The sequence below is a fragment of the Myotis daubentonii genome, chromosome 19 (genome assembly GCF_963259705.1).
Source record: "Myotis daubentonii chromosome 19, mMyoDau2.1, whole genome shotgun sequence".
Taxonomy (NCBI): Eukaryota; Metazoa; Chordata; class Mammalia; order Chiroptera; family Vespertilionidae; genus Myotis; species Myotis daubentonii.
Genome location: NC_081858.1, coordinates 12,161,699 through 12,177,337, shown reverse-complemented (window position 1 = coordinate 12,177,337; position 15,639 = coordinate 12,161,699). Strand labels below are relative to the sequence as shown.

Below are 15,639 nucleotides of genomic sequence, written 5' to 3'. Positions count from 1 at the left end.
ATTCAGCCCACAAAGCTGCTGTTGGCCAAGTTCAAGTCTGCACAGGACAAGGACTAGGGCCACACCTCCCCCCAACCAACTTTCACTTTAGTCAGAGCACTCTGTATTTATAAAACCACTTTCTGAGACAGACAGCGCTCTCAAATGCAAAGACCCACGGAGGCCAGGCAAGTAGCATAGATGAAGCTGGCCTGGTTTGAGAAAAGAGGGAGCAGTGGAGACTGTGGCTAACATATGTCCTGAGGAAGAGGGTGGCTACAACTCACTCCTGCTCGTTGTTGCTCTACAAAAAGGTGGGCCCGGTGCTACTGCTGGATCTTCTCACTTCTTTTTTATTTTTTTAAAATATATTTTTATTGGTTTTTTACAGAGAGGAAGGGAGAGGGATAGCGAGTTAGAAACATTGATGAGAGAGAAACATCCATCAGCTGCCTCCTGCACACCTCCTACTGGGGATGTGCCTGCAACCAAGGTACAAGCCCTTGACTGGAATCGAACCTGGGACCTTCAGTCCACAGGCTGACGCTCTATCCACTGAGCCAAACCGGTCAGGGCTCTTCTCACTTCTTAAGCAAGGCCAGAATCCGACCCTGTGAATGCCCAAGACTTTCCAGGTTCGAATTCTGACCAATTGTTTAACCTCTTCGGGCATCAATTTTGTCATCTGCAAAATGGAGACAAATACTCCTAACAAAATGCACAACCTGATTATAAAAATGACCAAAAATACCAGGAAAACCAGATAGAGCAACATCCTACAAACCACAGATCTGGACTTTTCAAAAATGTCAACGTCACAGGATAAAGAGAGGCCTTTCCAACTAAATGTAACACCCTGATCCTGGATGTAAAAACCACTGCCAGAAAGGACATGATTGAGACAAGTGGGAAAGTGAACACCAATGTTCTATTAGGTAGCATGGCATCAACATCAGATTTCCTGAATTGTGGTTATGTAGGAGAATGTCCTTGGTTTTAGGAGGAAGTATTTAAGCATGAAGGGTCACCATATCTGCAATCAACACATATGGCTCAAGGGCAAAAACAGAGTGATCCTCATCATTCATGGTTTCTGTATTTGTGAATCTGCCTACTTGCTGAGGTGGAATAAGGAAACCTCTGCCTTGTTTCAGCTCTCATGGTCTATTTAGTGCCATGTTTTTCACGTTGTGTGCTTTTTATTGATTTCACCACTTAAAATGGTTCTCAAGAGTAGCATACCTGAGGGCTGTGATGTGCGTTACCTACCTGTGTCAGGTGTAAGCTTCATTCGTGCACGAGTGATAGTTCTGTTGGCCTGAATTCAATATCAATAAGTCAACAATATATGTTCAATAAGATGTCTTTAGATAGAAACATACATCAAAACAGTTGACAAAAAATATTGTGACCAGAGGCTCGCAGGAACCTGAGCCCATATTTCCCAGAGAAGCAGTGGTTCAGTATCCACTCATTCAGCGTTCACAGTGATTTTATAGAACAGAACTACTGCAAATAACAAGAAATGACTGCATTTATATTTCAGTTACTGTTCATGCAACTTTTTGGTAGGTTTAAAATCTCTCAAAATGTTGAGAAAAACAATCAGCTTAGAGGCTCACCTGATTGGGGCACCAAGAGAAATTATACCAGGCAGCCCAGACCCAACAAATACAGACACAAGAGGCATCCCTTATGAGTATATTTATGTGTTCACACACACGCGCACACACTCGACGCTGAACAGGGAGAGGAAGGTCAAGACAGAAAGGACAGGAAGCATCCAGATGGCACTGGCATGGGCGGGGAGGAGGGACAAAGGGAGCATTTGTCCTGGCTCTGGCTCCCATTGGTGGCCACCTATCAGGAGGCGAATCCTGGAGCTGGAAGAACAGGAAGTGCTTATTCTCCTAGAGGAAAGTTTCAAAGTGCAGTAATTTCTCTTTAAAAAGAGCTTCTTCCCTCCATTTCTGTCCCCTGACGAGAGCCCGCACCCTATGCAGGCTGTCCTTGAGGCTGGGGCAGGACAAGGTCATGGGGAAGGGCATAAGGCCAAAGCTAGGAAGTGCCCAGGCCCAGGAGGGCTTAAGCATAGTGGCTGCCTGGTGTCAGGGGGTGGTCTCCTCTGTGGTCCAGCTGGTCCTGCAAGCGGGCGAACTCAGCCAGCTCGTTGAGCTCCTGGAACTGTCGGTCCGTCTTATGGCTGACCAGTGAGCGGTAGAAGTGGACAGCAAAAACAATGAAGACCAGGCCAAAGGGGACCATGATGGTGGTTGAGGCGATGGCGGCGGCCTGGCCTGGGGTGATGCCGCCAGCGCCACCACTGCTGTCATTGGAGACCGAGCCGGCGGCTGGGGGCTTACTAGTGGGCCGTGGCTGGCCTGGCTGCCTCTTGAGGGGCAAGAACTTGACCCAGCAGAGCAGCACCACCTCAGCCAGGAAGAGCAGCGTGCCGATGACAGTGGAGAAGGCCCAGGCCAGCTCGATATGGCGATGCATGCGCTCGTGGGGTGACTCCTTGACCGAGTTGAGGTTGTGCACATTGCTCACTGCTTCGATGTTGGGCAGGATGCAGGTGCTGATCATTAGTGCAAACAGGTGCACGGCCACTAGCACCGTCGTGCAGGCACTGAAGGCGATGAGCAGTCCCGGTGGGTAGTCATGGTCAGCATCCAGCTGCACCTCCACCATCGCCACCTGGGGGTAGGGGAGAGGCAGGCTGAGCACCAGGACAGTCACGGCCCACTGAGGCTTTCCTCCAGCCAAACCCTGTGACCCTGGGAAAGTCACTTGGCCTCTCTGAGCCTCAGTTTCCATATATGTATAACGGAGATCATAAGACCCATCCACTGGGGGTTGGGAAGCTGCAGAAAGTACAGGTCAAGAAAGCAGGCTTGGAGCCCAGGCTGCCAGTACTTGAATCTACCAATAGTTACATGCTCTTGGAAAAGTCCCTGAATCTCTCTGAGACTCAACTTTCTCATTTGTACAGTAGGAACATCATATTAATTCAAGGATTATTTTTAACAATTAAACAAGAGCTCTTAGCACGTAGCAAACACCTCCCAAATGGCAACCGCTGCTCTTACCACCCAGCCAGGTATTAAAAACCAACCACCACAAATGGTTCAAGTTGTTTTATGCATGTCTTACTATGATAAAAAGTTTGCATTATAAAAAAAGAAAAAGCAACCACCCCCAACCTCCCTCTTGGCCCCACACTCCCATTCTCGAGAAGACGGGTGAGGATGGAGATGAACACCCTCCCAGGTCATTCCCAGGCCCTTTCTGACAATACAGTGCACCAACCAACAAGGAACCACGAGCAGCTTCCCAGAAGAGATGGGCTCTAGCCAGGTGCAGTGGGACAGCCCTGGGGCCATCTACACCCCAGGCCCCCAGCTCAGGGCTCCAAGGCTGACGCACTAGCTACTCCCCAGTTCCTGGAGACTTATGGATCCGGGGTCACCAGGGGCATGTTCTGGGTCTGCCACCTGCCCCTTCTCACCTGGACCTTGCAAATCACCCCCAAGTGAAGGAGCCAGTGCATTAGATCTGAGCCGGGAGCAGCAGGTGCTGGGCACACTGCCAGGGCCTGCCTGCCGGGCCTGGAGCAGTGAGCACCCATGGCAATACCATTAGGGACAGTGACCCTTCATGCAGTGTCCACTTCGTATGTACCAGGCTCAGCGAGTGGGAGGTCTGATGCTGAAATGTGTCCACCAGCCCCACACCAGCCTGCCCTGACCTTTCCTTACTCCCGGGGAGGGTAGTGGGCTCCTTCCTTCCCCACCAGCTCTCCTTCTGCTCGTAATGCCTGGCCTAGTTCGCATTCATTTCTCGTTCCTCTAAACACTTCCTATGGCCTGGAGAGGCAGAGTAGGACAGTGGTTAGGGGCACAGGGTCTGGAGCCGAGCAGCCTGCCTTTGAACCCTGACTCCTCTGACTTTTATTAGGCTGTGACTCTGGCAAGTTCCTCCAATTTTCTGGGCCTTGGTTTAGAAACGTCACCCCCAAACCCACTGTCTCTATACGAAATCCTCTGAGGTTTCTCTCCTCCAGTTCTAGGAGGATGTACAATCTAGATCCGACTTGGTGTCCAGCGCCTTCAAGAATCTGGTGACAATAGTGGACACCCTCCTTAGAAGGCCCAGGTTTATATATTCATAGGACTTTTCAGACACACTCAATGGGATTCATAGATCCTCGCTCTGTAATTCCCACAAGGGAGGACTGAATGAACATTTCAGTGCAGGAGTTTATAAAATGTTTCAAGTTCCTATAAAGGTGAAGCAGTGCCATTAGGATTTTAGTCGTTTTTAAGACCATTGGTGGCCTAATGTCAACCCTGAGATTTTTAGCACATGTGGTTGAGGAATATGGGGCATCAGAGCAGGCCACCAGGGCACGGCGAATTAAAGGCCACTTCCGGAGGCCCCATGGCCTCTGTCCCCAGGGGTTGCCCACATGGGAAAAGGGGGGCATGCACCCTCCAGCACAGGGTGCCTCTTGCCACCTCCCCACCCCCAGCACTTCCTCTTCCTCTTTTTGCCTGCTGCCCCGGCATCTGAAACCAGAGAAGGGACAAGCAGGAGAGCCTGCTGCTTGGCTGCCCCAGGTCCACTGGCTACTTATTCACTCACTGGAAATGTCTAGACCCATGAGGTGCATCAGGCCCTGAGCTGGACACTGGGAGCATAAGGGGGGCGGGTATATACAGGTCATGCTCCCTTGCTTGCTATCCCCCTCAGTATATAGCCATTACGAGTGAATTGGCTCTTCCACTTGTCCTTAGAAGACCTGGCATATAATAAGCTTAATTAAGTGTCAATGATTATTGGCAACATCATTATTAAAGCCTTGTGGAAAGGGAGTAACAGGCCCTAGCCAGTTTGGCTCAGTGGATAGAGCATTGGCCTATGGACTGAAAGGTCCCGGGTTCAATTCTGGTCAAGGGCACATGCCCGGGTTGTGGGCTCGATCAGGGGGCGTGCAGGAGGCAGCCAGTCAATGATTCTCTCTCATCACTGATATTTCTTTCTCTTCCCCTCTCCTTCCCTCTCTGAAATCAATCCTATATAATAAAAGGCTAATATGCAAATCGACCAAAAGGCAGAATGACTGGTTGCTATGATGCACACTGACCACCAGGAGGCAGATGCTCAATGCAGGAGCTGCCCCCTGGTTGTCAGTGCGCCAGAAGCCAGGCTCACGGCTGGCGAGTGCAACTGTGGTGGTGGGAACCTCTGCCATGGGGAGTGGGCCTAAACCATCAGCTGGACAACCCCGAGGGCTCCCGGACTTTGAGAGGATGCAGGCCGGGCTGAGGCACCCACTCCCCTCTGCCTGAAGTGCATGAATTTCATGAACCAGGCCTCTAGTAAAAATATAAAAAAATAAAAGAAAAAAAGAAAGGGAGTAACAGGAGCATTTCCTTCATAGGGTTATGCTGCTATAGACTGAATGTTTACATCATCCTCTCTAAATTCATACCTTGCAACCCAAACCACTAATGTGATGGTGTTAGGAGGTGGGGCCTTTAGGAGGTGATTAGATCACAAGGGTAGAGCCCCATGATGGGTTAGTGCCCTTATAAAAGAGGCTTCAGAGACTCCCTGGCCTTCCCCCATGTGAGGACACAGTGAGAAGATGGTGTCCATGAACCAGGAACATCGAATCTACAAGTGCCTTGATTTTGGACTCCAGAGCTGTGAGAAATAAACGTCGGTTGTTTATAAGCCACCCAGCCTGTGGTATTCTGTTATAACAGCCCAAAAGGACTAAGACTAAGGATTAAATGAGGTCTTGACATGTAAGTGTTTAACACAGGGCCGGCCCACAGGAGGTGCTCAATTAATCTAAGTTAAAAAGAAAAATGCAGGGCTTGAAGTGGAAGAGAAATAGCCCCTGATGCCCTCAGCTCAGGCTCGAGAGAGCTGACCCCACATGCTGATGTCCTACCCCTTGGGGTGGACCCCCATTGTGGGCCTTGTTTGCCCCAGTTACAATCTCTGGGCACAGCAGAAAGTGTGTCCCAAACTGCACTGGACAAATGGCCACACCAGCAGGACAGAGACCACCCTTTGCAGATCATTTGTCACAACCACAGGCCTCAGGGCTGGATGCAGACACAGCTGGCCTGGGGACACCAGAACTGGCTAGCCCTCCCCCAGCTCTTGGGCCAAGGAGAGGCTGGGCGGCTCAGTCTGTGACACTGGGCCCTCGGAGGAAGAGGAAGGGGCCCGAGGCCCTGCTCCGGAAGAAACCCCATCACCCTTGCCGGACCCTACAATTCCTGGAACTTCGACCACGCAGGCTGGCTGTATGCATGGTTCCCACAATAGGGATCAAGTTCTGTGCCATGGGGCTGCATAAAGGAACGTTTGGCACAAATCACAGATCCTGATGAAAATTGTTCACAGGAATAAAGCCACTGCTTTTTCCAGGATGCTTCCCGCTTGGGAAATCTCCTCATGTGAAGGGAGTGTAAAATCACAGGGGCCTCATGAACCTGGCAGGCGACTCCCAGGGCCCCAGCTGAGTCCGGAGCGATAGATCAGATTGCAAGCAGCTTCACAAGGTAATTATAGCTGGAGCGCTGGGCGAGTTAACCCAAAATAAACAGCTCCCATCCAGCCATGGGCCTGTTTGAACCTGGCCACAGGGGTCCCGAAGGGATAGGAAGGGTGAGAGACTGCCAGCCCCACCTCCCAGTGGTCCACGGATTCCCCACATGTGGGATTGGGACACTCAGGTGCCAATTTTCAAGCAAGCCAAGAGGGTCATGTGATTCTGGAAGGTAGGGCCTGGTTGGCTTTGCCAGAGTCTGCCCCTGTGCCTGAATGCCAACCACCTCTCCTCACTCCTGCTGGGCTCCATAGAGACCCTGGCCACCTGGCGCCCAGAAGTCTAGGCCCTTCTGAGGCAGCCCTCCTACGCCGCCTGGCCGACCCTAGCGCCTGCAGCCAGGACACAGGACTCTGGGCTTCCCCAAGCCGGGGCTTCTCTCACTTTGAGGAGGGTGGGTGGCTGCAGCCTGGAACAAGAAAGCTGCCAAGCCACAGTCACCCCGGCTCCCTCGGAGCTGTCTGAGCCTGCCCGTCCCACCTCAGATGCAAACCATCTATTAAGAGAGGACTGAGGTCCAGTCCAGCAGTTTACAAACTCTTTTGACACCACCTCCAGTACTCCAAATGTTTCTATAAATAGAAACACACACATTTATAACAGAAACTAAAGTTCCAACAAACAATACTTACCCTTAAAAGCACCAACAAGGTCTATTCTTACAACACAGGATGCATGCTGCTACTTTCCATTTCATTCCATTAAAAAAAAAATGCTGGTTGCAACTCACTAAATTTATGCCATAAACCACAGGTTGGGGGACGAGGGGGAGAGAAGGGGCCTAGACTTTCTCTTCCATCTGGCTAATTCCGACTTCTTTAGGTTTTACCTTCCAAGTCACCACTGTTCCATGGCCTCCCGGGTGAGGACAGGGCCATTCATTCATTCATGAAAATATTTATTGAGAACCTACTATGTGCCTGGAAGGTCTTATGGCTCTGCTGGAGAGAAAGCAGGAAGTCAAAGAGCCCCAGGGAGGAAGACAGGCACTGAACATTTGGGCAAATAAGTATTTTCAGGCTGTGATAAGGATCCTTCATCAATGCGCCTCCACCACCACACTTTACTGAGCATGTTCTGAAGATGTTGCCTCCACTCCACTCTATTTATCTATGTTCCTCAAGCACCCAGCACTGGGCCTGCCCTTCTAGGTGCTTCAGTAAAAGGATGGTGAACAAATAAATGGAGGCAAGACCTGATCTTCAGGTATTTTAACCCAGTGCCTCTAAAGTGTCTGACAGACTATCTCCTATGTAATCCACTGGAAACCAGAAGACCATCTCAGAACGTCCAATGAACTTCTTACTTAGCTCATTCCTTTCAACTTCAATATTGTATTTTTATGTATGCTTTATTAGAATGCCTATCATAAATAAGGTACAATACACATAAATATATGTATATACATAAGCATACAAATACTGAAGCTAGTACTAACAATTTTTAAAAATATACATATTTATTTCAGAGAGGAAGGGAGAGGGAGATAGAAACATCAATGATGACAAGTCATTGATTGGTTGCCTCCTGCATGCCCCCTACTGGGGAGCGAGCCTGCAACCCAGGCATGTGCCCTTGACCAGAATCAAACCTGGGACCCGTCAGTCCACAGGCGGACGCTCTATCCCCTGAGCCAAACCTGCTAGTGCTAGTACTAACAATTTTTTTAAATATATTTTATTGATTTTTCACAGAGAGGAAAGGAGAGGGGCAGAGAGCCAGAAACATCTATGACAGAGAAACATCGATCAGCCGCCTCCCGCACACCCCCACTGGGGATGTGCCCGCAACCAAGGCACATGCCCCTGACCGAAATCAAACCCGGGACCCTTCAGTCCGCAGGCCGACGCTCTATCCACTGAGCCAAACCGGTCAGGGTGAGTACTAACAATTTTTGAGCGAGGTGTGAACTCAAAAATTTGGAGACCACGGCTGAGACCAGGGGATGGCAAACTGTGGCCTGTAGACTACAATTTTTGTAAATCAAGTTTTATTGACAGCCACACCCATTCATTTACACATCAACTAAGCTAAAATGGCAGAATTCAGTAGGCACCACTGAGGTTGCATGGCCTGCAAAGTCAAAAATACTTACTATCTGGCCCTTTATAGAAAAAGTTGGCCGACTCCTGGGTTAAACCAACGATCCCAAAGAGGGCTGTCCAATCATAGTCCCAGGAGATTCTCCTCTGAAGAAAAGCCCGTGTTCCTATCAGGTTGAGACATCCCTTCTGGAGAGCAGAAGTCCCATCAGAGAGAAACCAGCTGCCTTTTGTTTAAACTTTCTCAGTTTTATTCCTCCCACTTCCGCACTGATTCCCATAGGGCCCCCCTTGGGAACCCTAGAGTCCTTCACCAGGCCTGGACCCAGGAACCAGCAGAGTTCAAAACAGATGCCTACTGAAAATCCCAGAAATGTGCCACAGGCACTTGTGAACTTTTATAAAAGGCTTCTTAGCTAGGCAGGGAGCATCATCCCCTCGGGGCATTCAGCAAAATTCCATTTATACACAGCCCGGAGTGCAGAGCTGGACATCTGGAAGACTTCAATGGCCCAGTTATCAGCCAGCTAGAGAGATGTAGAGAGACTGTAGCTGAACAGAAAGATCAGGGTTTGAATTTTACTGGCTGGCTGATCATAAGCTCTATGAGCCTTCGTTTTCCTATCTACAGTACATAGATTTAAAGCTGTTCTGAGGATTAAATAAGACCAAAGGAAAAGGTCCAGGCACATGGCTGGTGTTCAGCAAATAGTAATATCATCAACATTATTCTAGGATTCATCCTGTTACTCCTCTGCTCCAAAACCTTCCATGGCTCCCTATTGCCTATACCAGAGTGCAAACTCTCTAAATAGCCAGTCAAGACCCTGCACCATCTTACGTGGCCAGATTCATCTTTCTCTACTACTTTCTTTCTTTCTTTTTTTCCCCTTAAATATATTTTTTTATTAATTTCAGAAAGGAAGGGAGAGGGAGAGACAGAAACATCAATGATGAGAGAGAATCACTGATTGGCTGCCTCCTGCATGCCCCCTACTGGGAATTGAGCCCACAACCCAGGCATGTGCCCATGACCAGAATCAAACCCAGGACCTTTTAGTCCACAGGCTGACGCTCTATCCATGGAGCCAAACCAGCTAGGGCTTTCTCTACTACTTTCCACACACCAATTCCAGCTAAAGCAGCCCCTCTGCCTTGCCCTGAGACCCTGTAACACTTCCTCTGATCAGAGTGTTCTTCCCTAAGCCCTACCTCTACCACCCTCAACGTTTAGCTGGAATTACATTCTTCCAAATCAGTTATCCTTATAAAAATAGTCCCAACACCAGGAGAACAAGGGTGAGCAAGATTCCTGGGTACCCGGGCCAGATATACTCTAAGTGATTTGCAGATACAGATGCTTCTCAACTTACAATGGGATTACATCCCAATAAATCAATTTTAAGTTGAAAATATAACAAGTCAAAAAATGCATTTAATACACTTAACCTACCAAACATCATAGCTTAGACTAGCCTACCTTACATATGCTCAGAACACTTACACTGGCTTATAATTGTGCAATAATGCAAAGCCTATGTCAGTGATGGGGAACCTATGACACGCGTACTCATTTTTTTGGTTGATTTTTCTTTGTTAAATGGCATTTAAATATATAAAATAAATATCAAAAGTATAAATCTTTGTTTTACTATGGTTGCAAATATCAAAAAATTTCTATATGTGACATGGCACCAGAGTTAAGTTAGGGTTTTTCAAAATGCTGACACGCCGAGCTCAAAAGGTTCGCCATCACTGGCCTATGTTATAATAAAGTGTTGAATACCTCATGTAATTTGTTAACCATATCACTTTTGCACCATCGTAAAGTTGAAAAATCTGTTCAATCAAACTACTTTAAGCTGGGGACTGTCTGTACTAATTCAATGAATCCTCACCCACCCCATGAGGCTGGTACTACCACTACCCCCATTTTACAGATGAGGAAACTGAGGCCCAGAGACATTAAGTGACTTCCCCGGGATCTCACATTTGTATGTGGAAGAGCCGGGATTTGAACCTAAGATGCCTGGCTCCAGAGTCCCTGTTCTTACTTTGAGTCCCATAGCAATGGCACTACACCACGGACACAGGGTTCTGCAGCTTACCAGCCAGGTAACTTCAGGCAAGCCATTCAACCTTCCCTAGGTTGTGTGAAGATCACAAGACATGGTACAAGTACAATACTTAGCACAAGGTCAGGTCTCTTACAAGAGCCTAAGCAATAACAGCAATGATCGCTACTAGTAATGAACACTATGAGAAGTGATAGTAAATTCTTACTCATCTCCATGCCCCCTGGATTCTGAACATGTTGCAGAGGCTCAATAATGTCTTATGATTTGAGCCCTACCTTCCAACTCATTTTCACAGAAATTCCAAGCAACTTTTGAACCCATTCTGGAACCTGGGAACAAAAGGGTGCTGGCGGGCAGAGAACCTGAGGAGGAAGATAATCCAAAAATAATTGATCCCAGGCCGTGGAAAGCATTTTGTTTACGGCAACAGGCTGACCTTCCCAATTATCTTCTGCTTAGGCTAACGTTACAGCCTGCCCTCCCCAGCAAACCAAGATTGCCACGTGTGCACGCCACAATCCTTTAAGTAACAGAGTCAGGCCAAGGCTGGCAGACTCTCACTGAGAGAGAAACTGAGGCACAGACGGCCTGAATCACAGCCCTCATGGGTACCTATGGCTCAAAGAGCACCTGCAGGATGCTGATCATGTGCTGATCCAGGCCCCCCCTGTTCAGAGTCTGGATGCTGAGCTCAGACAAGGCCTGTTCTTTCTAGAAATGCCATCAGGAGTGGAAATCTTGTCTGCAGACTAGAGGGTCCAGTTAAGGTGTACATCACATCATCAGATGCTGAACATTTTTCAACCTGGCAAGTAATGAATCCTCAGGCAAGTCCCAGGGAGAGGAATGTGCTCCTTCTGTACATACGAGAAAACTGGCCCCAAAGAGTGAAGCCGCTTGTCTGAGGTCCCACGGCCTGTCTGGCCTATCTCCCCAACACAGGAGGACACCTGGCCAGGCCCTTCCACCGATTGGAGGCGAGGGGGGCAGGTTGTCTCTCAATTCCTCAATCTCACCTGGAGACCAGGTGAGCCTGGCATCCCTGATAACTCTATCCCTGGAGATCAAAGGTCACACTAGCTCCTCTACTTTCCCAGGTCTCTAGGAAGGAAGCCCTAGGCCCTCGGGGACAGGCAGTTGGTAGCGCTGACTCACAGGACAAGGGGGAGTAGTCCAGGAAACTCACTCACTCTGTTTCCATGGTGCTAGGCTGTGTGACACCCCTTCCCCTCAGAGGCTCGCTCACAAGGCTGGGTGTCTGTGGTGGAGTTGGGGTGCAGGCAGACTTGCCCTGCTGAGTGCCTCTCGCCACCCCAATCCCATCTCTGCCATAGATTTCCAGGCACATGGCAAACACAGTTACCCTCTTGTCACTGCTTCCCCAGAATGGAGGCTGTCATGGGATTCAGCCCTTTTCTGCTGGCAGAACTTGGGGGGATTCCATCAACAGAGCCAGGAAGTCTCTGCCTCCCAGACCAGGGAAAATAAAGGTCCCCAAGAGATAGTTGGGTGAGCCAAGGCCCACCCAATGCTACTGCCTGACCCTGCCTCCTACTTCCCCCGCACTGTTTTTAGTAAGAGGAAGAGGGAGGTGACATTTGTTTAGAAGGCCTGCTTCCTCGAGAGGAAGAAAGGACTAGAGAAGGCAGGAGAGTTATCACCCACTGATCCTCACTTTTCCTGGAGTGGGAAGGGGCCTGGGTAACTGTGAATTTATGACCCCAAGAAAAAGGGGAGCAGGAATCCCCCTATCTTCAGAGCACTATCTTAAAGAGCTGATAATCACTGGTGTCACTCCCTTCCCCCAAACTGTAAAATTTTATTTTGCTTTATAAAATCCTTTTCTGGCCCTAGCCAAGTAGCTCAGTTGGTGAAAGCGTCACCCCAATATTTCGGGTTCAATCCCCAGCCAGGGCACTTACAAGAAGCAACCAACAAAAGCACAAATAGGTGGAAAAACAAAATTGATGTCTCTCTTTTTCTCAAATCAGTAAACACACAGACACACACAAAACTTTAAAAACGAAAATGTTCTGCTCTATTTCTCATTCTCTAGGACAGTGGTTCTCAACCTGTGGGTCGCGACCCCTTTGGGAGTCGAACGACCCTTTCACAGGGGTCGCCTAAGACCATCGGAAAACACATATATAATTACATATTGTTTTTATGATTAATCACTATGCTTTCATTATGTTCAATTTGTAACAATGAAAATACATCCTGCATATCAGATATTTTACATTACGATTCATAACAGCAGCAAAATTACAGTTACGAAGTAGCAACGAAAATAATTTTATGGTTGGGGGTCACCACAACATGAGGAACTGCATTAAAGGGTCGCGGCATTAGAAAGGTTGAGAACCACTGCTCTAGGAGGTCTGGTTCTATACCTGACTGGGCATCAATCAGAGCTCCATACACACAAATGACAAAAGTGCCCGAGAGAGTTCTGGGTGCCAGCCAACCTGGGTTCAAGTCCCACGCCAGCAGACTAGCTCAATGGCTTTGGGAAGTCCCATGACAAAATCACCTCAAAGGGTGGTGAAGGAGTTAGTGCAGAAGTTAGGGAAGCCCACACAATGCCTTGGACATAGTGAGCGCTTGCCAATGTCGGCTCTTCTTACAGAGTCTTCAGGCAAAGGCAGAGACTAGTCTCAGGATCTGGCACTGATAAAAAAGAATTTCATCACATCAGCCTAAACTAAAAAATGGATGCCACTCCCTTACACACACACACACACACACACACACACACACTCTCTCTCTCTCTCTCTCTCCTCCAATTTAACTCTTAAAGTCAGAGAAACTTCGTCGCTTCTCGGCCTTTGGCTAAAATCAAGTGAAGTCACAGAAACTTCTGAGTAGCGCCTTCACGCACCAATTCAGAAATCAAGTCTGAGGTCACACAGGCTGCAAGTGGCAGAGCTCAGAGAGCTCTTCCCACCTCCCACCCCACCAGCACCGGCCTTTGCACTGTGGCTGGCCGAGCTCCGCGCCCCGCTCAGAGCTTCTAAAAGTTCAGGCTCCGCGGTCTCGGCCCACTTGTTTTGCAGAACACTGGGAGAGCACCAGACATACTCCCTTCCCGGGAAAACACAAAGGGTGCAGCCACTCCCTCCCTCAAGGCTGAAGGCTGAGCTCACTCACTGACAAGCAGGAGAGCCCTGGGCTAGAGACCCTGCCCTGTGCGGGTCCGGGTGGGGGTGGGGATGGGGGTGGCAGACCCCATGCATGCAGGCAGATAATCAGGAAGTGTTGGGCAGCACCCTGTCCTGGGAGACTCCAAGATTCCAGGCCAGAAGGCATCCCAGGGGCCACTTCTCTGCCCAGCCAGCAGCCTTACCTACTCCACCCCTTTCTCACTACAACGCCGCCCTGCACGGGGAGGGGAAAACGATGCCTACCCCCAAGGTCAAGAAAGAGCCCATTCACAGGCACATTTCCCACCCTCCTCCCACACGCCCGGTGACTCAGTGGCAAGTTGCTGGAGAAGAAACTGAGAGTGGCGGCTGGGTGTCAAAACCCGGGCTGAGGCTCTAGGCAAATTCGGCAGGAGAAAGGGTGTCAGGAAATCCCCTTTACTAGGTGATAAAAGAACGTGGCCAATACCTCTGGCCTCCAGTATGAGAGAGAGAGAGAGAACACTCGGGGGGTCATCTCCTCCCCACCTCCAGGCACCTGCTCCCAGGGGGATCAGCCCCTTGATGCCCTTCCCTTCCCCCTCCCCCAGGACAGATGTGGGACGGGGTTCTTGCAGACCTACTTGGAGGATCCTGCTGCTTCTCCCTCCTTGCTGCATCAAACTGGCCCATCTGAAGGCGCCTGGGCCCCCCAACCCAACTCTGGACAAGTGTAGGGCACCCAAGCGCCGCCATCAGGGGTCACCTGTCGCCACCTCACCTCACGTCCACGAGAGCCTTCTCCCAGCTCTTCCCCTCACCCTCAGCCCGCCCGGCCCGCCCAGCCCGCTGCGCCGGGGCCCGGTCGGGGCTGCGGGCGGGAGCCGCCGGGACAGGAGAGGGGGCAGGGCAGGGCGGCCCGAGCTCACCATGGCGAAGCCGGAGAGCAGAGCCGAGGTCCGGCTGGAGGCTTTGAGCTTGGCGCGGCTCAGGTAGAGCTTGCGCCAGGACAGCGCCTGCATCGAGTGCTCGTTGAGGCTCATCACCTCGGAGTAACTCTGGCTGATCCAGTCCGGGTAGGTGACGGCGGGCGGCGGCGGCGACGACCCTGGGGGCTCCCCGTCCCCGCTGCGGCGGCGGCTCCGGTGGCTGCCGCTGGTGGTGCTACAGCCGCTGAGGGGAAGCTCGGGACTGTTGTTGCTCGGGGGCGGGGCGGCCTCCGGATGCATGGAGCACGCTGCAAAGGCGCGGGCCGGCCCGGGCGCCAGCGGAGGCAGCGGCCCCCACTCCCCGCCGCACCTCCGCCTCCGCCCCAGGCAGCCGCCGCCTGTCCTTCGCGCGGGCCCGGCCTGACGCGACGGCCGCCGAGGACGCTGAGCAGGGCGAGGGGAGCGGGAGCCGCGGCTCGCACACACGCAGCGCCGCCAGCGAAATCACGGGCAGCTGCTACGCAAGCCTGCGCCCGAGCCAGCGTCCCGGATCCCCCGGCCCGGACCCTCGGCGCGCGCCGCGATTGGCCGACGCCTCAGGCTCATTTGCATGTGCCCCGCCTGCCAGGACACCCCGCCCACCGCTGTGGTGGGCGGTGTCTGTGCGAGTCATGTGACTCTCCTTCTCCGACGGCACCGCCCACAGTCCCTGGCGCGAAGCCGCGGGCGCCCGCGCCTCTTCCTGGAAGTGCCGCGAGTACCCGGGCCCCGCCGGGCTTCGGCTGCCCGCGCCTCCGCTCTCCTCAGCTGCTCCGATGGCCCTTCTCCAGGACTTCGGACTCCTTGGTCGGGTCGCCTGAG

The 15,639-nt window shown here is 51.0% G+C and overlaps 1 protein-coding gene across 1 annotated transcript; it reads right to left on the bottom strand.

Annotated features, from left to right (window-relative positions):
• Positions 1–1,667: 1,667 nt before the first annotated feature.
• On the bottom strand, positions 1,668–15,337 carry ORAI1 (ORAI calcium release-activated calcium modulator 1). Its single transcript, XM_059676559.1, has 2 exons — positions 14,779–15,337; positions 1,668–2,676 (listed from the first exon to the last, which is right to left on the bottom strand). Exons 1-2 carry the CDS (start codon positions 15,076–15,078, stop codon positions 2,065–2,067), a joined length of 912 nt encoding a protein of 303 aa, XP_059532542.1. The 5' UTR covers positions 15,079–15,337; the 3' UTR covers positions 1,668–2,064.
• Between the last annotated feature and the right edge of the window lie 302 nt (positions 15,338–15,639).

Excerpts from the sequence above, each read along its gene's own strand:
- ORAI1 (XM_059676559.1), bottom strand. The coding sequence starts at position 15,078 with ATGCATCCGGAGGCCGCCCCGCCCCCGAGCAACAACAGTCCCGAGCTT. Across the intron at positions 2,677-14,778 it reads TGCTCTCCGGCTTCGCCATG|GTGGCGATGGTGGAGGTGCA; the intron begins GTGAGCTCGGGC and ends CCCTACCCCCAG.